Genomic DNA, 25,459 nt, shown 5'->3' with positions numbered 1-25,459 from the left:
CATCTGGAGGAGATGATTTCATACAATGTATTAATTACAAACCAGAAAAGCTTCTTTTGAAGTGATTTTAAACCCAAAATTAAGATTAAAAAGATGAATGTTGTGTTTTCACTCACATTTCACATCGACAGAGATGTGTCCAGATGTTGTCGTCCCCAGCTGGTTCTCAGCTACACAGTAATACTGTCCAGAGTCAGAGGACTGGATGGAGCTGAGGACCAGGAGAGGGTCTTCACTGAGCCTTAGTTGGGTCTCCTTGTACCAGGTGTAGGTAGCTGCTGGGTTAGCATCACTGCTACAGCTCAGATTCACTGAACTGCCCTCCATGACATCACCAGGAGGACTCATCGACACAGAGGGAAGCTTTGGAACATCTGGAGGAGATGACATTGCTTAAAAAGGTGTAGAAGCAATATTGTTATGAATTCCACAGTGGAGAAGACTCACACACTGAGGGAGCTCTGTAGTTCTCGTGTCCTTTCAAAGCACAAGAGATGTTGTCTCCAGGATAAAACCGGTCCGTGTATGAAGATCCTTCCTCCCTCCAGAGTTCCTCCCCGTTCTTAAACCAGACGAAGGAAAGACCGGCTGCTGGACTGCAGCTGCTCAGACACGTCAGCTCTGCCTCGGCGTCGGACCGCCGGCCTGTCGCTCCGCTCACCTGCACCTGGAGGGCTGCATGTGACATGCCATTGGCTAACCGATAAAATCATGTGACACTCTGAACCCCGGTCAAACCACCAGTTCTTCATCGTTATTATATGAAATAACGTTGTAATCACATTCTTGTACATAATGATGATAAAACTATTGATGGCCAACAATGAAATTCACAGGCTGCCCAGCAGATAAAATATAATAAACATGTTAAAAGTGTTTAAAATGTTAAAACATGAATAATTATAATCCAATAATATAATCTAGATTATTCTAAAATTAGGCAAAATGAGTAATTTTATGTCAGGTAGGCTACTTTAAGTTTATTTGATTATCTATTCAGTGGTATGACTACTTTTACTAAAGTACCCGATCGGAGTACTTTCTCCGACTGAACGATGTTCCTGATTAACAGAGTAAATAAACACTCTTATAAGTTTTAATGTTCAATGATTTGTAAACTATTTAATTTAATAGGAAACCATAAAAACTAACAAGGCTTTTTTAACTGTGTGTTCATCAGTACCTGTGACTCTAACTATACTACTGCCTCAGTATATATATGTAAGTATATATGCAGTATTGTGTGTTCATCAGTACCTGTGACTCTAACTATACTACTGCATGTATATACATACATATATACATGCAGTATTGTGTGTTCATCAGTACCTGTGACCGTCAGCCTTGTACCAGGTAAACTGCTCCGCCATTCAAACTTTCCAGACTTGAACTTGAAGCGATACTCGGCCGAGTCGCTCTCTGTCAGGTCACTGATTCTCAGAGTGGAGCGTCCTCCCTCTCCTCCAATGACCTGAACACGACCTCCGTATTGGGAGTCAGGTCGTTCTAGATCCCACCACTTCTGACTCCGTCCAGGACTGAACCAGAATTTGGATGTGACGTATTGATAACTGCTGTAGTAGGTGCAGGAAATGTCCACCGTCGAGCCTTTGGCGGCACAGATGCTTCTGTCACTGTAAGTCACTCTGTTACAGGTTTGCTCACGGACACCTGAAACATAAAACATTTTCACTTCATATTTGTTTTATGTCGGCAGAAGGGCGTCCTCAAACATGGAAAAAAAAATCCCACACAAATGGCTTCAGAGCCGTCGTAGTCCTCACCATCAGAAAGTGTCAGCAAAGAGGCTGGCAGACACATTTCCTGTGTAGTATCTCATAAGAGTATAGTATGTGAAAAAAGACAAAGTATATTGTTTCATAGAACAACATCATAAAGTATGTTAGAGTAAAAATGTGATAAAATATAAAAAAAATAGTTATTGTTATAGTGTTCATAGTATAAATTCATAGTATAGTTTGTAGATAAAAGTCAACACACAGTACGTCATTCAAAATTATAATATAATAACTTGTAAAATATCTTTTAAAAACGTTTTTTTCATCACTTTTCCCGACATACTATAATGACTTTTTCTGCACTTTTTTTACATACTATACTGTGATTTTTTCCTCTACTGTTTTTTTTAACTATGACTTTTTCCAACATACTAGCCTATACTGTATACATTTTTCTTTACCTACATACTATGACTTTTCCTGAAACGTTTTGACATCCTGTGATGACCCCTCCAATCCAGCAGGGGTTTGTGTTCATTTCCTTCTCTTGCAGGACTTAACAGGTGATGAGCCACACCTCAGCCTGATGTGGATGTGTGATGTGTGATGGACCTCCCCATCTCTCCCCATTTGTTGACATGACTGCTCTTTTGTTTGTTTCAGACATTTTCACATACCACACAAGGACACATCACTTCCACAATTGTTTCATTCATTTGGGCTGATTTGTGAAATAAATACATCTATGCATTACTTTAAATTGTCTGGTCTCCCCTTTTTGTTGCAGCCTTTGAGATGGCGCTGTAAAAATACTATTCTTTTTACTTTGATACTTTTTCATGTTTAAAAAAATAATTAAGAAAGGCATAGTGCAGTATGCCAAAATGTCATTACAAAAGTCATAGTATAGCATGTTGAAAAAAAATCATAGAATAGTATGTCAAAAAAGTAATGAAAAAAGTCAGTATAGTACGTTTAAAAAAGTAATGAAAAAAAGTCATGGTATATAGAATGTCGAAAAAGTAATGAAAAAAGTTTTTAAAAAGTAATGGAAAAAAGTAGTGAAAAAAAGTCATGAATAAAGTTGTGAAAAAAAGTAATGTCAATAGTCATGAAAAAAAATGAAATACAGTATGTCGGAAACAGACGTGAAAAAAGTAATGAAAATAGTAATACAAAAATTCACAAAAAGTCCTGAAAAAGTCCTTAAAATAGTCATGAAAAATAGTCATGATAAAAAGTAATGGTATACAGTATGTCGAAAAAAGATATGAAAACATTTGTGGAAAAAAGTAATGAAAAAAGTTTTTGAAAATAATCATAGATAAAAGTCATGAGAAATAATCATGAAAAAGTTATGACAAATAATTAATGAAAAAAGTAAAAAAAACAAAAAATTAATGAAAAAAGTAAAAAAAAAAAAATTAATGAAAAAAGTCACAAAAAGTCATGAAAAAAAATCATGAAAAAAGTCATGGTAGTTTGTCAAATAACAGACATAGTATAGATATAATTTAATATGACTTTTTCAGGTTTACATTTTTAAAAAAGCATAGTGTAGTAGGCCAAAAAGACATATAAGATTTCAAAAAAGGCATATTAGTTTGTCGTAAGTTGAAAAAGTAGTTGTATAGTATGTCCCAAAAAAACCCAGTGAAATAAACTCACACTTGGGAGGAGACGGAAAATCCTCACGTCCTCTCACAGCACAGGAATAGCTGTCTGTAGAACTAAAGTAGCCCGTTAAGGGAGATGGTGTTTCCCGATATCTCTGTCCATTCTTATACCAGACGAAGTAAGAAGGATCAGGTAGTCGACAGCTGCTGTGACACGTCAGCTTCGCCCAGGTAGAATATGACGATGGTGATATCCTCACCTGAAGATCTGGATCTGTAAAGCAACAATGTTCTTCACTAATATTATATTACACATCAAAGCAAACATGACATACAGCTCATATATCTCTTTTTACAATTCATCATCCACCTGCCACAATAAAGAAGTCCCGCCCCTTCTGCTGCTGCCAATGGGACCTTATAACAGGAAAAATATCTCTGGTAGTCAACGTCGGAATTATTTGTCAATTTAAAAGATAATATATATATATCTATATCTATATAATATATATATATATATAATATATATATTATAATATATATATTATTCCCATTCAAACTTTCCAGACTTGAACTTGAAGCGATACTCGGCCGAGTTGCTCTCTGTCAGGTCACTGATTCTCAGAGTGGAGCGTCCAATGACCTGAACACGACCTCCGTACTGGGAGTCTTCACTCAGGTCCTCAGGTTCGTCTGGATCCCACCACTTGTGACTCCGTTCAGGACTGAACCAGAATTTGGATGTGATGTATTGATTACTGCTGTAGGTGCAGGAAATGTCGACCGACGAGCCTTTGAAGGCACAGATGCTTCTGTCAGGGTAAGACACGGTGTTGCAGCGTTGACTATCAACACCTGAAGGATAAGACATCTTTAAAGGAGCTGCGGCATCTCTCACAGCAGTGACACAGAGCAGAAGTGAATCTGCGGAGCTCAATGCCAAAAAAAGATATTCAAATAGAAAAAAGGGGAAACAATAAAGAAAAGGAACTTGAGTGTTTGTGGAGGCCTGAAGTGAACTCACACACTGAAGGAGACGGGAAACCCTCGTGTCCTTTAAAAGCACAAGAGAAGCTGTCTGCTGACTCGACTAACGGCGTCCAAGAAGCTGTTTCTGCAGCCAGTTTGTGTCCACTGTTGTACCAGATGTAGGACGCAGGATCGGGTGGAGAACAGTCACCGTGACAACGCAGCTCTGCCTTGGTGTAACTCTGGTGGGATATCGTGTTCACCACCTGCACCTGCAGACCTGGACCAGTCAGGAGGGAACGGAGATGAAGTGTCTATGCACGGATGTTCAAGCCCACCGAGAACAAAACACAACCCAGAGACACAATCAGTCTTCCCCTAAAATCTCTAAATGTCACGTGACCAAATCACACAGCTGGGTCGCTGCTGGTTGGCTGTTTAATCCCCGGCTGAATTACAGGTGGAGCAACACAAAAAAAGTGAGACGGTCCACAGTAAATGTAGGACTTTAGTGCAGGAGACCGCTGTTCCTGTCCTGTGTGGAACATCAGTGACATGAATCGTTAGTCACCTGACCAAGTGGCTTTGTCGTACATGGACACGCCGTCACCAACGTCATGGTGTATTTAACGTGTTTAACGTTTGTATTGAAGGCGAGTTACCTGTGACGGACAAAGTGACTCCAGGTGAACCAGCAAAGCTCTCGTCTGATTGGTCGAATGTGAACACGAGAATGTACACGGCCGAGTCGCTGTCCCTCAGGTCTGTGATGCTCAGAGTGCAGTTGTTCTTCCCGCCGTGATACCGAACACGACCCGAGTACCTGGAGTCGGTTCTCAGGTCCGCAGGTCCACCCTCGCCGACTCTGCTGAACCAGACGGTGTGTTCTGCTGCAGTCAGAGGGTTTATTGCGGACGGGAGCGTGTAGCTGCCGTGTATCTCCACTGTTGATCCCACTAAGGCACAGATCTGAGTGGAGGTGTAGGTGACCCCCCAGCCATGCTGACCCCGTATCACTGGAACACACAGAAACCACAATCAACAGCTCAGACCGTCTCACATCATGAACCCATGAGAGAGAATTACTTACAATCATATGACAGTTTCAGCAACTACTTCACACATTGCGATTTTTGTATATTTAAAGGTCCCATATTATTAAAAAAGGGTTTTCTCTGGTCTCTACACCTATAAACTGGTCCTCCCTGAGCCGCCCCCACTGGTACAACGGCACTCCTACAGGCTGTTCAGATCCAGCTCCCGTCGTTACCTAACGAATACAGTGTTGTTGGACCTCTGACAGCTGTGTGAAATTGATGAAAAACACGATAATATGGGAGCTTTAGAAAAGATAGGTTGCCCCCTGGTGGCCAGCAGAGAGCAAAGAGACAGTTTGAGGCACTTTAGCTTCGGCTTCACCTTTCAGGTATAATGGCAATAAAATAAGTCCATAGATATGAGAGTTACAGGATGGTTTATTCCGGTAACACTGAATATTTTGGTCGTACTTTAGTAAAGTGGGCGATAAAGCACCTGCATGTTTTGATTTAATTAATCTCCTGGAATCCGTAGATTAAACTACCCAACAGTCAACCCTAAACCACGTTCCCACACAACTGTGCTGGATCCGATAGGACACTTGTGCTAAACATGTAATGGTACAGAAAAGACCTCTAAAAGACTTGACGTGGATGTGTGTGTGGATGTGTGTGTGTGTAAAGACAGAGATCGCATTTAGATTAAAAGAAATAGCATCGCATCGTTGAGGACGACCTCTAGTGGCGTGGAGGGGAAATGCGCAAATCACACGTGTTCGATTTGTAAACACACCGGGTGGCACTTGCCTGATTACGGCACGTGAGGTGAGTGAGCACGGGTGAGGCTATAAAGGTCCGCGATTTCCGGCTGGGTTTAGAAGGGTTTGTGCATTGGAGGACACGAGAGAACGCATTGGTATGTAATTTATATTTTGAACTAAGGTGTAGTTTGCACAATGCGTATGTTTCTGGCACTTGTTCCCGTTTGTCATGTCTTCCATGGGACAGCGCATAGGACGGCGCAGACGTCCTTAGTGACGTCTTGGGCACGTTTGGGGGAGGCGCACATGGTGGAAATGTTTGTGTGGAAGACCATTGTTATTTTACAACACAGTGATATTAGATATCATAGTGATATTGTAATTATATATTTGTTTATGATATCTAACCGAATTACTTGGATTTGTTTGATATCTAACAGATATTTGGATTTGATTTAAATGTTTGATTAGGCATTTTGGTTTATTTGAGAACTAACTCCGAATCGCAATACGGAATGCTTGTTGTTCACGTTTAAAACAATTCATGTTCCATAAAAGGAAGGAGAAGGATTTGAGCTGTCCTGCGTACTCTGTGTAACAGTGCCATTTCAAGTTGGGCAAGCACAAATGAAAACATCACCCAGATAACTTGACAGTTGAAAACCAGCGGAGCAGCTTGGAGAAGAGGATAAAAGGCCTTGGAAGTCCAGGAAAAGCTGTTTACGCAGGAGAAGAGAGCTGTGCTGGCCCGTGAGGTCAAGATGGCGGAAGATGTCGTGGGAAAGACGGTGAAGCAGCTCAAGAAGGAGAGAACCGCTGCGAAAAGCACCTTCACCAGACAGGCCAACTTCCTCAGCAAAGGGGCAGACAGCATGGTGGAAACAGAGCTGAGGGAGGAGTTCGCCGAGCTCTCATACTGCCGGAAAATCGTTCTTGAAGCGAATGATGATTACAAGACAGGGCTTTTGGCCGAGTCTCAAGAGCCAGAAGAGGAAGACGCGGTTCTCGAAGAGAAGGAGGAGCTAGACGTTGAGAGAACCGCTAACGAAGCAGAAGCAAGGTTTGGAGAGGTGAGAAGAATTGTCCAAACAAACCTGTGGTCCAGATATGGCCAATACGCTGTCACAACTGCAATCATTGAAGGAGAGAAGGCCTGCGGTCGGGCGGAGAAGTTACCTGTGGAGAGTACTCACCTGGATGCATATGAGATGCACCTGACTCTACTGGAGAAAAGGATCAATGAGGCTGCCAGAGTTATGCAAACCTGGGAGCGGTGGATCCCCAAGGCTGAAAGAGAGGAGCTAGATGGCAGGGTCAAGGACCTGAAAGCTTTGAACGGCAACCTTGAACTGAGGAAGGCTGAGTTTGTCATTGCACAGAGGATGTCGAAGGATGCGCTGGCTGCAGGAGCCTCAGGACCTGAAGCAGTGAGAGCACATCCCCCGCCAGCAAAACCAATTGTCAGAATAAAACCAACCACACTGCCCATCTTTTCAGGCTGCAAAAGAGAATACCACAGATGGAAGAAAGACTGGGAGAGCCTTCAAAGACAGGGAGAGCCGTCTGGTTCAGCCGAAGTCAAGAAAATTCAACTCCTGGACAGTGTGGATGACAAGATTGGGAAGGATATCCGGCTGTCAACCTACAACACTGCAGAGGATATGTTCAGAGTCATGGACAACCGGTATGGAAATAAATCAACCATTGCCATAGAAATCCTGGAGGAGTTGGAGCGAATACCCCCTGCAAGGGGAAGCCAGCCAAGGAGAGTCATCGACCTGATCCAAGCAGTGGAAAAATCCCTAGCAGACCTCACAGAGCTGGGAAACTCTGGCGCAATCAAGAACCCTCTCGTCATTAAATCCATTGAGAGCAAGTTACCCGACTTTGTAAAGAGAGACTGGCTAGCCTTTATGGTGAATTCTAGCAATAATGTCACCACAGACAACCACTTTGACATGCTCCTGAAGTTCCTGAAGAATCAAGAAGAGATCCTAGAGAGACTTGACCAGCTAAGGTTTGTGGAGAAGATGGAGAAACCAGAACGTGAGAAGAAATATGAAAGAAAGTATGCTTCTACAAGAACCACAAAGAAAGGAGGGCAGGAAGATGTGTGTGTTGTCTGCGGTGATGGAAGGCACAGTGACAAGATTTTCTTCTGTAGAAAGTTCAAAGGGCTGAAGCTACAAGAGAAGAATGCTGTTGTAAAGAAGCTGGGAGCATGCAGAAAATGTCTTGGATGTCATGAAGATGATGGATACTGCAGAGACACTTTCCTATGCAGGAACAAAGACTGTAAGAAGGGAGACTCCTCAGATCACCATTACTTTATTTGCCACAAAGGAGAATACAAGAGTGGAAATGAGGAGAGAAGTGGGAAAGACGGCAGAGGAAAGAGCAAACTGACAGCCGAACAGGAAGGATTCTTCGCTGAGCTGTCCTCAGTGCAAGCAGAAAGGTGCAGAATGGCATTCACAAACAAAGCTACAGAGGGTGGCATGAGGTACCACCAGTCCCAGCTATTGAAGAAAAGTGGCCTGTGCGAGCTTCCTGTCATTATGATGCTGATGGAGGTAACTGCTAATGCTGGGCAGAAGATGGGAGCTCTTGTTGATCTTGCCTCAGACACGAACTATATCACCCATAAGGCTGCACACAGGCTGAGGCTGCGGAGTGAAGAAGTAACCCTGGTTGTGCATGGTGTAGGCGGAATGACCATCAAGGTGAACACGGAAAGATATCTTCTTCGAGTCAGAGTGAAAACCCCCAAAGGAGCGGAGAAGGCTCATGAACTGATCTGTTACGGCCTGGATGAGATTGCCAAGGTGCACAAAGTTGTCAAGCCGGAAAAGTTGCAGAAGTTCTTCCCAGAAGTGAAGCTTGAGGAATTAAGGAGGCCGGAAAAGATTGATCTGCTCATCAGCCATCGCGAGGGAAGACTTGCTCCACAAAGGGTTAAAGTTGTTGGGGACCTCGTCTTGTGGGAGAGTCCATTGGGAATGACAGTGGGCGGAGCACACCCTGACCTGTTCGAGGAGATAGAGGTGGCAGCACATGAGTCCAAAACACACTTCGCTCGCTCCATGAGAACTGCTGCAGTCAAGTATGAGGAGATAGTTGGGAGCCCAAGTACTGAAGCAGCCCGTAGGCAGCGAAAGGACAGTGCCAAGGAAACGGTTACAGCTGCTGCAAACCGTGAGTTCCTGGAGTGGTGGAGATGGGACAGCATCGGAGCAGCCTGTGAGCCAAAGTGCGGAGGATGTCGCTGTGGAAACTGCCAACCAGGAGGAAAGGAAATGACACTGGCTGAAGAAAGGGAGCTTGAAATAATAAAAGAAGGACTCACCTATGTCCAAGGAGACTCTCACACAACATCTCCGCATTGGGATGCAAAGTATCCATGGACAGAAGATCCTGCCTCGCTCCCCAACAACAAAGGTGCAGTTGAAGCTACATTCTTGAGAACAGAAAGACAACTAAGGAGGGAGCCAGAGTGGAAATCAGCATACACAGCCCAGGTCCACGAGATGGTTGAGAGGGGCGCAGCCGTAAAACTCACTAATGATGTCATCAGCAAGTGGAAAGGACCAGTGTGGTATGTAAGCCATTTGGTGGCGCCAAACCCTCACTCAGTGACGACTCCAGTCCGGCTTGTGTGGAACAGCAGCCAGAAGTGCAGGGGAGTGAGCATGAATGATATTCTGCTAAAGGGGCCAGATGTTCTAAACCCGATCAGAGCTGTGCTGCTGAGATTCAGAAGAGGTGTGTATGCTGCACTTGGAGACATCAGGAAGATGTATAATTCAGTGTGGCTAGAAGGTCGAGAGATGCATCTCCACCGATTCCTTTGGAGGGACAATCCAGACGAGGAGATGGGTCAATATGCCATCACAAGGGTGAACATTGGAGACAGACCAGCCGGTTGCATTGCACAGGTAGCTATGCGAGAGACGGCAAGATTGGCCATCTTTGATCACATGGAAGAGGAGCGCAGAGTCCTGGAAAAGGACAGTTATGTGGATGACATTCTAACTTCCCATAACAGCCTGGAGGAACTAGACAAGATCACTGAAGGGGTGGAAGAAATTCTGAGAGCCGGAGGCTTCTTTTTGAAACCGTGGGTCCGGTCAGGCCAAAGTGGGAGGCCAGAGGCTGCAGCAAAGGTCCTGACATCAAGAGTGGAAGGGATGGAGAAGAAGAAAACCTTCATCCTCCCAAACCAAATGAGGGATGAAGATAACAAAGCCCTGGGCATTGGATACAAGGTGGAGGATGACAAGCTCTACATGATGACCTCGATCAACTTTTCCAAAAGGAAAAAGAAGATGAGAGTAGGCAAGGATCTTCTCAGAATGGAGGTGAAACCTGGAACGCCTAACCCGCTGACAAGAAGGGACCTATTAAGCCAAGTAGCTGGACTCTACGACCCCATCGGTTTGGTATCACCTCTGAAACAGAAGGGCGCTATCCTTGTTAGGAGAGCATTCCAGGAGGCAGGAGGAGGGAAGTTGACCCGTGAGACCTGGGATAAACCACTGTCAGAGAGCCTCAGAGAAGAAGCCATTCAGCTGTTTGAGGAGTATGCGCAGCTTGGACAAGTTCAGTTTCAAAGAAGCCTGACACCAGCTCACTGGAGAGGGAAACCATGGGGAATCACATTCTCAGACGGGAGTGACAAATCATATGGAGCTGTGATGTACCTGAGGTGGAACACTAGTGAAGGAGTCGATATCCGGTTTGTAGAGTCGAAAGCCAAGCTGACTCCACTGGATCAGAAAGGGGAGGCCGTGAAGGCTGAAATCTGCGGCGCAGTCTTTGCAGCCAGGCTCAGGAAGTATGTTGAGAAGCATGGAGGCCTGGAGATAGAGTGATGGCTCCATCTGGTGGACAGTCAAACAGTCCTAGGAGCCATTCAAAGAGAGAGTTATGGGTACCAAACTTTCTTTGCGAACAGAGTGGGTGAAATCCAGAAGGCTGGCCCAGTTGAAGACTGGTGGTGGATCCCTGGAGAGCTTAACATTGCTGACATCATTACAAGAGGAGGCACTCAAGAAGATCTAAAGGAGGATTCCACATGGCAGGATGGACCAGAGTTCCTAAAGTGGCCAGTGGAGGAGTGGCCTAAAAAGTCAGCAGGAGAGGTTGCAGCGCACGCTAGAGAGAGTGTCAACAGACTCCAGAGAAAGGCATTCTCAGCAGGAATGACAAGGGCTCAAGCAAAAATAAGCCAAGCAAGTGCCCCTCAAAAAGACCTGAAGGATGAAGGTGAAGAGAAAAGTATGGCCGCTGATCCAGCTCTTCTGGCAGGAAGGCCACCCAGGAGATGGAAAATAAAGAACCTACTGGAAGTGAGGAATTACAGCTCCTTGTCCAAGCTGGTCAGGATCATCGCCTGGATATGGCGAGCTGCCAAGAAGTGGATAGAGATGAAAAGCCAGTCAAGAACTCAAGAAGCTAAGCATAAAGTGGCATCACTAAAGGAAAAGGCCAAGCAAACTGTGCTTACAGTGAGAGAGCGTGAAGATGCCCTCAGGGATCTCTTTGGTGAAGCTCAGGAAGGTGTAGCTTTTCCTGACACTACCCTAAGCAGACTGGCAGTATACAGAGATGTGGACTCTGAGCTCTTGGTTTGTGGAGGCAGGATTCAGATGTTTGATGAAGACAAAACTGCAGTGCCCGTCTTACCATACGAGGCATGGGTGTCTACATTGCTGGCACAGGAAGCCCACAAGGCAAACCATGAGGGAATAGCAGGAACCTTGCTCAGGATGAGGAAAAAAGCCTGGGTAATCAAAGGTCGAAGAATTGCAAAACAAGTAGTAGACAGTTGTGTGGTATGCAGGAAAAACAGGGCAAAACAGTGCCAGCAGATCATGAGTGACTTGCCACCAGAGCGAACAGGCCCAGCATTGCCATTTGAGTTTACAACCATGGACCTGTTCGGACCTTATAAGGTAAAAGATGAAGTGAGGAAAAGAGTCAAACTCAAAGTCTGGGCGGTTGTATTCTGCTGCATGGCTTCAAGAGCCATACACACTGATGTTGTGAGTGACCAGTCTTCTGAGGGATTTCTGCTGGCCTACCAAAGGTTCTCTGCACTGAGGGGACACCCTAGGAAATTGTGGACAGATCCTGGCACAAACTTTGTAGGGGCCAGACCTGCTCTGGAGGAGCTTCACAGATTCCTGAGCAGACTGAACAGGTCTCAGATTGAAGAGGAAGCTGTCAATCATGGAACAGAGTGGTCATGGAGGATTCACCCTGCAGACTCTCCCCACAGAAATGGAGCAGCAGAGGCAGCTGTCAAGATAGTGAAGCGGGCCCTGAACAACCTTGGTGGTGATGGAGTTCTCACATGGGGGGAATTCCAAACATTCCTCTTCATGGCAGCCAACCTGGCAAATGAAAGACCGATAAATGCCAGGATTCAAAGCCGAGAGGACTGTGTGGAATACATCAGTCCCAATTCCCTCATACTGGGACGAGCCAACCCAAGAGGAGACCCGGGAGATTTCAAGTTTGAAGGCTACCCATACAAGAGACTCCAAACCATACAAGCAGAGGTCAGCAAATTCTGGAAGAAGTGGTGCCAGCTAGCTGGTCCTAACCTGTTCATAAGGAGCAAGTGGCACACAAGAGAGAGGAACGTTGCAGTGGGAGATGTGGTCTGGCTGGCTGACCAAAATGCCTTGAGGAGTCAATATAAATTGGCCAGGGTAGTCAGTGTTAATGCTGACCGAAGAGGAATCGTCAGAGATGTAATTGTGAGGACCTTTCCAAGCTACCCTGTTCCAGTCATGAAGCCAAGCATAGGGGACACGAGCAGACAAGGAGCCAGGAGACGCTTGAAGAGGATCCCTGTGTCCATTCTCTGCAGGGATGTGAGACGACTGGTCATCCTTCTTCCTGTTGAAGAGCAACGATAGAAATACATAGATAGAGTGTGACCTCCTTGGGTTGAGCAACCAGGAGGTCAAGTGGGAGGTGTAAAGACAGAGATCGCATTTAGATTAAAAGAAATAGCATCGCATCGTTGAGGACGACCTCTAGTGGCGTGGAGGGGAAATGCGCAAATCACACGTGTTCGATTTGTAAACACACCGGGTGGCACTTGCCTGATTACGGCACGTGAGGTGAGTGAGCACGGGTGAGGCTATAAAGGTCCGCGATTTCCGGCCGGGCTTAGAAGGGTTTGTGCATTGGAGGACACGAGAGAACGCATTGGTATGTAATTTATATTTTGAACTAAGGTGTAGTTTGCACAATGCGTATGTTTCTGGCACTTGTTCCCGTTTGTCATGTCTTCCATGGGACAGCGCATAGGACGGCACAGACGTCCTTAGTGACGTCTTGGGCACGTTTGGGGGAGGCGCACATGGTGGAAATGTTTGTGTGGAAGACCATTGTTATTTTACAACACAGTGATATTAGATATCATAGCGATATTGTAATTATATATTTGTTTATGATATCTAACCGAATTACTTGGATTTGTTTGATATCTAACAGATATTTGGATTTGATTTAAATGTTTGATTAGGCATTTTGGTTTATTTGAGAACTAACTTGATTGAATTTGTCTTTATCAATAGGTTTTCAACCTAATCCTAATCCGAATCCGAATCCGAATCGCAATACGGAATGCTTGTTGTTCACGTTTAAAACAATTCATGTTCAATAAAAGGAAGGAGAAGGACTTGAGCTGTCCTGCGTACTCTGTGTAACAGTGCCATTTCAAGTTGGGCAAGCACAAATGAAAACATCACCCAGATAACTTGACAGTGTGTGTGGATGTGTGTGTGTGTGTGTGTGTGGATGTGTGTGTGTGTGTGTGGATGTGTGTGTGGATGTGTGGATGTGTGTGTGTGGATGTGCAGTACCTGGCAGAAAGAGAAGGAAGACAACAAATCCACATCCTGTTAAAGTCATCGCTGCTCCTCTCGTGTCTCGGCTTCAGGGACGATTAAACTAAGACTAAGACTATAACGTTCTCAATAAGATGTGGACTTCTACTTTCACCGAAGGAGGAAGTTCTCTCACACTTCCTTCCTGTTCACACCGTCGACCCGAATGCCAGTAAACAACCATCAGGTCTGAAATGTGACTGAAATTCCATCATGTCTACAAAAAGTCAGAAGTCGATGATATCTCCAGAATACAGTGGAAGACTTTGTGGAGGGAACCAGCGTGAGGCCAACTATAAATGAGGTGAGATGGGCCAACAGCTGGGACACCGACAAGACAACGCAGCTGACTGACGTGGTTACAGACGCTAGCCACGTTCATTTAGAGTCCGATAATACATCGGTTGATCCGTCGGGTTGGTCCAGACTGAAAAAGCTCAGCAACGCGTCCGCAAAACGTTGTTCGGACATTCATTGTCCTCAGAGGATGACAACGTCGACAATACGCAAAAGGAACCGACGAGAATATTAGTCACGCGAGAAAATTGTATGCACATATTTCCTGTATTCCTATATGACATTTTTAAAAGACTTTACAGAAGTGACCTACTTATGAGTATTGTTAGCTGAAGCTCACTGCGACTGTTAGCGTAGATTTGTCGTGAGAACGTAACCATGACCGTTTGGCGGTAAACGACGCAAGCAAAGCCGACGCACGCTAACCCTGTGGCAAAAAAACACGATCAAAACCAAAAAATGCATCATCAAAAGGATGAAGATTTACTGCAAAAAATACACATCAACATGCGGGTGTTGAGGTCAGATGTTTCCTGGTTGAAACCCTCGGGAATCTGTCCATCTCCTCTTTTTCTTCCTTCTCCTCATTCTGAATGGTATTTGATTTCACGGACCGTCGACGAATCACTGAGGTTTCATTCAGGAAACATCTGTCGTCCACAGCAACGCCTTCTCTCCTGTCTCACTCATGAACATGTGACACACAACCAGCTGGGCTGGGACTCCTGTCGGACTGTACCAGGTTTTATTGACTTTGACAACCAGGACAGGTGCAGATTCATGAGCTGGTCAGGAGGAAAATAACGTTTATCCTCATGTTGAGTAATATGACGTGAAATAGAATTAGCTTAGATTAACACCACATTCTTCCAATGGTTCTGTTCCTGCTGCTAAACCTGCTGTTTCAAGACAAACGCTGGGGAGTTGAAGGTGAACGTGTCACTTCCTCCACATGCTGCAGAGCCTCGCCCCCTACGTTGTTTCCATCAGGCCGGTCTGAAGAAAATCCCAGAGGAGGTGTGAGGTTGGAGACTGTAGACCTGACTGGACTTCACACCAGGTCTACCTGCTGCTCTGCAGAGTCCGACACGTTCTGGTAGTCATGACAGGAGTCTAACTGATGGGGAGAGACGGAAACATGGACGTCATTCATGAAAAGCTGCATATATTAATCACAGACTGTCCATAAGAAGGGGGCGTCGTCATGGTGACTAAATGAACATCATGGTCTCACCTCCATCTCTACAGGTTCACGGGGTTCAGGGGCGGAGCTCCCAGTTTTCTTCTTCCTGGTTCGAGTCCAACAACAACAACACATACAGAATGAAACACAATAAGATCCATAACACTAAAACAAAAGGAATTAACTGATGGATTGTTATTGTTGTACCTCATCCACAGAATCACGAGGAAGAGAGGAATCAGCGTCACGACCACCACAATCGACCTGATGATATCCGATAGGGTCGTTGAATTCCCTGGAAATATACGGAGAGGTGTCATTCAGCCAGAGAAATGGGGGGGGGGGGTTATCATCACTGCTACAGCTCAGATTCACTGAACTGCCCTCCATGACATCACCAGGAGGACTCATCGACACAGAGGGGAGCTTTGGAACATCTGGAGATGATTTTATACAATTTAACGATAAAAAAGCTAAACCTCCCCTGAAACAACAACAACTAGAGCTTCTCAGAAAGTCAATGTGAAGCAGAGAGAAAGTATTCTTACCCAGCAAAGCTTCTTTTCAAGTGATTTTAAAAATCGAACATTAAGATTAAAAAGCTGAATGTTGTTTTTTCACTCACATTTCACATCCGTAAAGATGTTTTCAGAGGGAAGCTTTGGAGCATCTGGAGAAAACATGAGCACATTTTATTAATATTAGTATGCAGGATATGAACATGTACATGTCACATGGGTTTATAGAGACCACTATAAAAACCACTATTGCTGCTTTCTACATGTTGTGAAGCCAGGAAACCAAACAGTATCCTGTCTGGGTTCATGCCATCACCCAGCCCTTAGTTAAGCTGCTTTAGACCTAGACTGGTGGAGGACTTCCTCTTGGGGCTGTATGTATAACATTGGATTAAATGTAACACTTAACCTGTGACGTTCAGGCTGATGGAGCCGTAGACAACACCTTGGTCTGTGAACACCATACATGTATAAAGTCCCTCATGCTCTACAGCAGAGTTGGTGATGAGCAGGGATACGTTCATGTTCCTGTTGTTCCAGGACGGCTCAGCAAGCATATAGCCTGGCTGAACTTCAGTTATCCCTTTGCTAAAAAACAGCACTAAGTGTGTTCCGACTCCCTCTTTCTGCCACCGGATCACATGTATGACGTTGTCTCGTGCACTTGTGACAACACACTCCAGCAGTGACGGCTGGCCACGGTGCCCCACGCTTTCAGGCACGTATTGCAAATGTGGAAAATCTGTAGAAGACAATATGTTACATCAGCAGCAAAGCAGCATTTCACACTTGAAAATTCAGTTGAAGGAAGGATTTACCCTGTTTTTCCTGTGCTGTATGGATCTATCTGATGTAGATGAAGGTGAAAATAAATACAGAGGTTAGCAAATGAGGCCATGTCCATATACCTGAAATGACCAAACAAGCATCCATGTGGGGATTAGATCAAATGGAACAAACGTTCACCAGCCAGACATCAAAGTCTCGGCACAGGCTAACCAGAATGACCAACACCACATCTGGGGAGTTTAAACCATCACACCAGAAACAATATTTATGGAGTTTCAGGGAATTCTGCCCGCCACACGATTTACAATTAAGAAGGGCGTTGTCTTTAAAGATGCCTTTTTTCTGGTCAAGAAGCAGAAGACGGATATCCGGTTGGCAAAGGAGTACATTTCCCCCCACTTTAGCTGATAAACATGCACAATGAGCTGACAGTTAATACCCACAATGCAAAACAAATGATCAAAAGGAGAATCAGGTCCCCGAACCCAACACCCACCGACACCAGAAAAGCAGCCTGAGAAAGAGCCGGTCTCTACCTGCACCAGGCCGGATGTGGTCGTTCCCCTCTCTGAGCGAGGCTGCTGTGGTGTGCAGACGGTGCAGACCACTGACATGTGAGAAACTCACATGCATGTTCATTGAAGTGGGTGAAACCTGGTTGGTGTCTACGTGGGGGGGAAGCCCCGCCCCCTGTCTGCTGTCAAACTCACGAGCAGTAACGCGAGGCGAATATTAGGTCGACTATAGGAGGCTTACATGGCTGTCCTTGATAATCTATAGATTATCTTTATAAACTTATCTCCCCCGCTAAAAAAGATTACAGCACGTAAAAAAAACTTTATGCAAGACATAAGACACTGGCCAACACAATGCATGATGTTGCTAACAATGTGTGTGATGAATGTGCAGTACCTGACACGGAGAGACGGAAGAGGACCAAGAAGCCCCCGGCTGCTGTGTGAGACGCAAGGAAGCAGACGTACCAGGATGTGAGCATCAGCACATCAGTGAAGCGCTTCTACTCAGGACGTCGTCGTTAAAGATGCCGTTCACCTGCCGCCGCCTGATATATCAGGCTGTTAAACTACGTCCTCTTTAGATGACTGACATTATACTGTTATACTGTACGTGTGATGCATCATCTGGACTCGTGCTTCATACTGGGAAACTGTTTGTATCGCTCCATCAATCAGAAAACACTGTCAGCAGGTTAAAATCAGGCCATGGAGGATACGTGATCAAACCTCTCACCAATGATGACATGAAGGAGAGTGGACCGCTTGTGTAAAGTGCTGCTGAATGGAGATTTCTGGGTCAGAGTGAGAAATAACTCATTTAGAGAAAACGGCCTTTAAAGATCTGAATTGTGACATTACAGACATGTTGAAGACGCTACAGGTGAAGGAATAGATATCACCGTGGAACGTCTGCAGTTGATTATTCACATTAACATCATCACTTTATGATTAACAGCTTTTATGGTATGCAAACAAGGCATTAATAACGGTGAAAAATCGACAGATGCAAACAGGCAAAGTGGAAAAATAAACAGCAGAATGTGTATTTAGGATGTTTTGACACATACACTTGGCTTACAGTAAAGAGCTTTGAATCTGTTATACAGGATATTTGAACCAAATCCTAACGTGTGACACGCCCGCCAGATGCTTCATTTATTGTAGTGGAAACTATTGATTCATTCAGCCGGGCTTCACTCTCACATTGTGGACACCTTGGGCTTTGATTGTGCCTTCCAGGAAACACACACAACAGCAGTAGCTGCAAGGACGAAGGTGAGAAGAGGAGGAGTCGATGAAGACCGAAATCAGAGCTAAAAGAAAGTCCCGTGAAAATGTATTTCCAGAAATAATATTGAAATGTAGTTAACTGCTTGAATAAAAGATGAAGAAAAACCCAATTACCACATTTGAATAGTAGATTAGAGGTTGTGGTTGTCACGGTTGTGGTTGTCATGGTTGCGGATGACTGTGCTGTACAGTGCAGCTGGATCCACTCTGGCTTCTCTACGAGCGTCTCTACGAGCGTCTCTACGAGCGTCTCTACGAGCGTCTCTACGAGCGTCTCTGAGTGGGGCAGAGGGAGAATAAAGATCACTACATGATACAACAGTCACGCTGAAACTAAACCAGTTTGTAAATCTGCACTTAGATGTGTCAAAATCAACCCATCCACCAGACTCCATTCAGAAAACCAGCGTTTTAACAGTAGTTATCTTGTGGTCTGGCAGACTGACCTAACAAAGCATGACTCAGCACTTTTTACTGATCACCATCATGATGGAGTTATTTCAGCTTCCTTTTCATCTGGTTATTGATAGCTTCAGCTTAGCTTCGTGAGTCAAGGTTCAACTTTACAGCTAAGTGTTAAATTGATTGACTGAAGAAGACTTGAGGCCATAAACTCTACTTTACTCTACGGAAGTTGAATCCTTTACAATGTATGTTCGTAGTGCTGCTCACCCTGGCAGTGTGTCGGCGCTGGTGAATTTGATAGTGGCGTACTCCACTCTGTCCACCTCCTCCTCTCCCCGTCTGTGGGTTTGGTCCTGAGCTGGTCCGGTACCGGAGCAGACAGGATCTGCTCGTGTCTTAGAGAACTGGATGACGGCATAGTGCTGCTCTGCTGGTTGTTTCTACAGACGTGAAGACAAGTGTGTGTTAACGCTTCCATCTCGGCATCTAGAAACATCCCAAACACAACAACATAGGATATACAGATGTGCAGACACCGCCACACACTGCTAGTGGGTCACGGTGATGCAGAGGGATCACATCCACCCTCAGGACGATCCGACGTCTTGTTCCTTTGGAGAAAACAAACACTGACCGCTGGTGGAACGCTCAAAGATCTTCAGTTCCTCTAACAGGGTGAGACAAGTCTGAAAAAGCTCACATAACAAGGAGTACTTGACTTACAAGTATTAATACTCTGTCTTGTATAGTTACTACAGGTTGACATTGCCTGTACTTTTATGAAATGCAGACTTGAACCGATCGTCCTCACCAGTTCGCCTCCGTCTGGTTTCTCCACAGGCTCAGCTGGTTGCTGGGTGCTCCTCTCCTTCCTGGTTGGGAGGGCCAGTGAAATTAATGGACACATTTAATTCATCGCTTGAAATTAATTTTTGACGATGAAGAATTACTCACCTAATCCAGAGCAAGACGGAGATGAGTATGCCTACAATTGAAATAGCAGTGACTGTTCCAATAGTTGTTAATATCCAAGAATCTCCTGGAAGAAAACACTGGCAGTTAATACACACACACACACATATATATTTATATAAATAACTATATATATAATATATATATACATATATTATACTATATTATATAAATATATATATATATATTTAAAAAAGATGCAGACGTGGAGCCCCTAATGCTGGGATGAGGAGGAGGTTTTTGGTTCATGACCTACTAGAAAAAGATATATATAGTTCATCGTAATTATTAATAGTAATAATAATAAAAAAAACACTCATATTATCAACCTTTTGTCTAGATTTGTCCTTTCCTACCACATGTACCGGCATCAGAACCTCTCCCTGGATTTGATTGGCTGCCTGGGCCAAGTGTGACTTTGATGAGCAGTGAGACTCCGAGGCTGGGAGCTGAGATGTTACCAATATTTTATCTTCTATGTGGGTCTAAAAAAAACGTGCTGCATGGCATAGCATAGCCTGTATATAAGAAGTGGACGTAGCCAGTCACCCACTGGGTTGTGGACTTTGGATTTGAACCCTAGAGGTCGCCGCCTGAGTCTTGAGTCCTCATCAGTCGGGGGTGAAGACTATTATCAGTGTGTTCACACAGAACAACCCCTCCTCAGATGAAAGACTCACCAGCTCCAACAGTCAGATGGAAGGTGTTGCTATGACGTCCTCTTGTGTTCTGGGCTTCACAGTAATAAATCCCACTGTCTTCAGCTCTGATGTCAGTGATGGTGAAGGTCTGTCCTGATGCTATGGGTGAGTCTTGGGTCTCCTTGTACCAGGTGTAGTTAGCTGCTGGGTTAGCATCACTGCTACAGCTCAGATTCACTGAACTGCCCTCCATGACATCACCAGGAGGACTCATCGACACAGAGGGAAGCTTTGGAGCATCTGGAGGAGATGTGTTAACAGAGATCAAGGGTGTGTTACTCCACCAGAACATGTGAATAATAGTGAATAATCACTCACATTTCACATCGACAGAGATGTGTCCAGATGTTGTCGTCCCCAGCAGGTTCTCAGCTACACAGTAATACTGTCCAGAGTCAGAGGACTGGATGGAGCTGAGGACCAGGAGAGGGTCTTCACTGAGCCATAGTTGGGTCTCCTTGTACCAGGTGTAGTTAGCTGCTGGGTTAGCATCACTGCTACAGCTCAGAGTCACTGAACTGCCCTCCATGACATCACCAGGAGGACTCATCGACACAGAGGGGAGCTTTGGAACATCTGGAGGAGATGACATGAATTTAAAGCCACACACATTTTAAAAAGTAGCTAAACCCACAAACTTATTTCTTTTTCCTGGTTGAAAATATGTATTTAGAAGTGTTGTTGATTGATTCGGGTCCAAATCCTGATTTATTAGTGCAAAGTAATTGAATTCTACATAGTCTACATATGCAGAGTGACTGCCCTCTCCTGGTTGAAACCCAGCTATTGCCCTTGAGCTGATCTGGAACCAGGTGAGGAACATGGAGCAGGCTTTCACCAACCATCCCCAATAGAACCAAGAGAAGCCCTCACCTTCTCAGTGAGCCTTGAGTGGCTTATGATAATTACTAATCATAATTGCTACCATACACATACAGTATCCTAGCCTTGCATGGTAACACAAACTCAAATCTTTTAAAACAGTGCTTTGTCACTATAACAACACTTGACATTAATACACACTGTGTCATTGATTAACTCACTCACATTTCACATCAACGAAGAAGTATTCAGACGTCCTCTTGCCCAGCAGGTTCTCAGCTACACAGTAATACTGTCCAGAGTCAGAGGTCTGGATGGAGCTGAGGACCAGCTGAGGGTCTTCACTGAGCCTTGTTTGGGTCTCCCTGTACCAGGTGTAGTTAGCTGCTATATGAGCACCAATGCTACAGGTCAGATTCACTGAACTGCCCACCACTACATCACCAGGAGGACTCATCAGCACAGAGGGACACTCTGGAGCATCTGGAGGAGGAAAAACATCCACGTTTAACAGAGTTTCACAGTCGCCATATCGAACAAGCCCCAAATAAAAACAGGCAAGCAAACAGGTGATGGTGAAGACACGGTATCAGAATACGAAATGACCTTTCAACGAGGGACATTTCCTTTTCTATACCGGAATGAGGGAGTCATTCAGTCTGCAGCATAGGTCTGTGTGTAAGTGCATATAAGGGACCGTCGTCATGGTGACGTCACCCGGCGGTTTGTGGATTCCAGTTTTTAAGCCTCGAGTTCGGCATTTTGGCCGTCGTCATCTTGAAGAGAGTGACCATATTTGGAGTGTGGAGTTGCATTGGTAGCGTTGTGGTAGCGACCTGTCAATCAGCAGGTAAGCCCCGCCCCCTAAAGCATCCCCTGCTTTCTGGTCTTTTTTTCACCCACAGTGGAAGTTCATACATAAACGACCAATAATTTAGGTTGACTTCCCAATCTGATCCCTTGTGTAATAATGTTGAGGTGGACTCACACAGTGAAGGGGAGCGGTGATCCTCGTAGCCCCTCAAAGCACAGGAGACGCCGTCTCCAGGGTTAAAGAGGCCAGTATAAGAAGCAGCAGCTTCTTCAGGTACTTTACGTCCGTTCTTGAACCAGACATAAGACGGATGACTGCAGTGGCTGTGGCAACTGAGCTCCGCCTCGGTAGAAGACGGGTGGACCGTGACTGTGGTCACCTGCATCTGGAGAGCTGGATGTGTGAGGAAGTAGGAAAGTCACACACACATCCACACTAACAGCAAACACATGTGGAGGCAAGTAAACTTATCAAAGGACCTTCAGATCATGTAATCAATCAATTCATATAAAGTTCAGTAACAGTGTGTATGACGCACATGTCAATAATGCTTTATAAACATACTAATAATATCATCTGCCTACGCCCCCTGGTGGCCAGCAGAGAGAAGTGGGATCATTTTCTCATAGACTTCTATACAACCAGAGAGGAGTCGCCCCCTGGTGGCCAGCAGGGAGAAGTAGGATCATTTTCTCATAGACTTCTATACAACCAGAGAGGAGTCGCCCCCTGGTGGCCAGCAGAGAGAAGTAGGACCATTTTCTCATAGACTTCTATACAACCAGAGAGGAGTCGCCCCCTGGTGGCCAGCAGGGAGAAGTAGGACCATTTTCTCATAGACTTCTATACAACCAGAGAGGAGTCGCCCCCTGGTGGCCAGCAGAGAGAAGTAGGACCATTTTCTCATAGACTTCTATACAACCAGAGAGGAGTCGCCCCCTGGTGGCCAGCAGGGAGAAGTAGGACTATTTTCTCATAGACTTCTATACAACCAGAGAGGAGTCGCCCCCTGGTGGCCAGCAGAGAGAAGTAGGACCATTTTCTCATAGACTTCTATACAACCAGAGAGGAGTCGCCCCCTGGTGGCCAGCAGGGAGAATAACAGTTTTAAGGACCTTCTGGTTGCTGCCTGGTCCGGACGTGTACTACAGTAACAACAATTTCTGAGTGTGAGACGTTAGCTTACTGTAACATTCTCTAACTGCCCCACAATGCATTGCATCTGCATTGTGAGATTTGGAGCCAGGCTGAAGCTGTAAATATTAGTCACAGAGCTTGAATATGTTTTCAGGCAAGAAAGTAATCATTTCAACCCCATATGTGGTGAGTTTATAAGTTAATTAATTGGACTGAATGGCTTCACAGAACATTTGAAGATTTAAGACAAACAGAGCAGAGTTTACAGTCGGGATGTAGATTATAAATTAAAAGTTAAAATAAGTATTTATGTGTCCTGTCCTGTTGTCGGTGCATCCCTACGACGTTACGACGGTGTATTAGGGCCACTGTAGAAAAAAAACTTGCAAAAGCAATTTTGCAAGTTTTTTTTAATATAATAATTATTAATAAAGAATCTTGCCTTCCTACCTCGCCGCCGCTTTCATTTGGCATATATTCCCTTCAAAATATAGCCGATATAAAAAAGTAGCTTGGTTCCGCTAACATGATAAGGATGTTTGCCGTTGCTATGACAACAAGTGAAGCTACCGCTAGCATCTTAGCCCAACCACCCCGATCAATAAACACATAAGATGACAGTTTGTCCTCATATAAATAAAACCAACAATAACCATCGACATCATCACCCCAAGGACCTTAACGAGGCGTTGTCACACGTTGGGATGATTCATTAGAAACAGAAATCTACATTCACGGGAGGTTAGCTAGCATAGATGTCGGTTGTCATAATAAAGTAGCAAATCTGCAACTTTATAAAGACGTAAATGTGCTAGTTTTAAAGTAACAAATCTGTTTTTCTCTGAATATTGCTCCCTCTCTCGGCTCCTTTTCCCCTACAGTGACCCTGATAGGCCGTCGTACATCCCTCGTCTCCAGGTTCAAAGATGTTTCTGACCCGCTGATCCACCTTCCACGGACTTGTTTCTGATACATCAAGATCTAACGTAATCTACGACAATACACATCTGGAAACTTAATACACAATGTGGTGAACTTTCACGAGGCTGTCATGTTACCTGTGACGGTTAGATCTACTCCAGGTTCGCCAGTAAATTTATCTAGGTTGGTTATGAACCTGAACCGGTAGTTGGCTGAATCGTTCTGTCTCAGGTCCCTGACTCTCAGAGTGCAGTCCTCGTTGTCAAAGATATAGTCCACGCGACCCACGTAGTGCGAGACTGTGGTCAGATCCTTCTCCTCTGCAATATACCAGAATCTCTTGTCGACTGTGTTAGTCTCGCCGTTAATCGTGGGTGGGTATGTGTAGGAGCAGTTCATGACCACCGTTGATCCTTCGGAGGCACAGATCTTTTCGGAGGCGTACTTCACCTCCCAACCGGTCAGAATCCCTGAAACCCAGAGCACATCAGGACACAGTCAGACTCCTGACCACACACCGTCCACGTCTGCAGCCTTCATAGGACAGGAGAGGCATTCCTTGGTGACCAAAGCTGCACCTGGCTTCAGATCAGCCCAACAGCAAAGACAAAATGTATCGCAATAGCATGCTTTCAACCAGTAGAGGGCAGTTGTTGTTTAACATAGTATTATTCAAATACTTGCCCTCTGTGCCCTATGTCAAGATTTCAGACTGCAGACCCAGATTCATGGGTTTGGGGTTTTAGTTACTTGTTTCGTTGTTTAAAGGTGCTTCAGAAAAGAAAAGCAAACACATGAAGCTGAGATCGACTGAAGTCGGGTACTTGTGGGTTCAGTCTCTGGACAGACTGTCTGTTTGAGGTAAAGACGTGGTTGAGAGGCAATTTGGAACAATGTTGACACATTTGTACTCGGGGTCGACGGATTATCGGCGCCGATATTCAGCATTCTGATGAAATAATTTAATTTGATGATGCCGCCACTCTCTGCTCTTTATTTTATTTATTCTAACTTAATAAAACTTCAGGGAACCATTATCATATGTTTTATTTTGTTTGTTCATCTT

General features: G+C 44.8%; 3 protein-coding genes across 3 annotated transcripts; all 3 read right to left on the bottom strand.

The window, feature by feature from the left end:
- Nucleotides 1-108: 108 nt before the first annotated feature.
- On the bottom strand, nt 109-20,821 carry LOC311011585 (B-cell receptor CD22-like; the record flags this gene model as incomplete). The annotated part of the gene is made up of 10 exons (XM_084006619.1): nt 20,679-20,821; nt 19,981-20,065; nt 19,838-19,898; nt 19,294-19,466; nt 18,736-18,897; nt 4,987-5,340; nt 3,408-3,629; nt 1,330-1,671; nt 448-675; nt 109-374 (listed from the first exon to the last, which is right to left on the bottom strand). The coding sequence occupies exons 4-10, from the start codon at nt 19,442-19,444 to the stop codon at nt 109-111; spliced, it is 1,725 nt and encodes a 574-aa protein (XP_083862745.1). The 5' UTR covers nt 19,445-19,466; nt 19,838-19,898; nt 19,981-20,065; nt 20,679-20,821.
- Nucleotides 14,136-16,845, bottom strand: LOC311011176 (uncharacterized protein). The gene is made up of 5 exons (XM_084005973.1): nt 16,434-16,845; nt 16,132-16,176; nt 15,714-15,801; nt 15,558-15,612; nt 14,136-15,440 (listed from the first exon to the last, which is right to left on the bottom strand). Exons 1-5 carry the CDS (start codon nt 16,579-16,581, stop codon nt 15,375-15,377), a joined length of 402 nt encoding a protein of 133 aa, XP_083862099.1. The 5' UTR covers nt 16,582-16,845; the 3' UTR covers nt 14,136-15,374.
- Nucleotides 19,614-24,933, bottom strand: LOC311011584 (B-cell receptor CD22-like; the record flags this gene model as incomplete). Its single annotated transcript, XM_084006618.1, has 7 exons — nt 19,614-19,693; nt 20,679-20,939; nt 21,018-21,275; nt 21,747-22,004; nt 22,510-22,728; nt 24,531-24,863; nt 24,912-24,933. 7 exons carry the CDS (start codon nt 24,931-24,933, stop codon nt 19,614-19,616), a joined length of 1,431 nt encoding a protein of 476 aa, XP_083862744.1.
- Nucleotides 24,934-25,459: the final 526 nt, after the last annotated feature.

Source organism: Eutrigla gurnardus, assembly GCF_963514095.1.
Source record: "Eutrigla gurnardus genome assembly, chromosome: 3".
NCBI classification, from domain to species: domain Eukaryota; kingdom Metazoa; phylum Chordata; class Actinopteri; order Perciformes; family Triglidae; genus Eutrigla; species Eutrigla gurnardus.
This window is presented reverse-complemented; position numbering and strand designations above follow the sequence as displayed.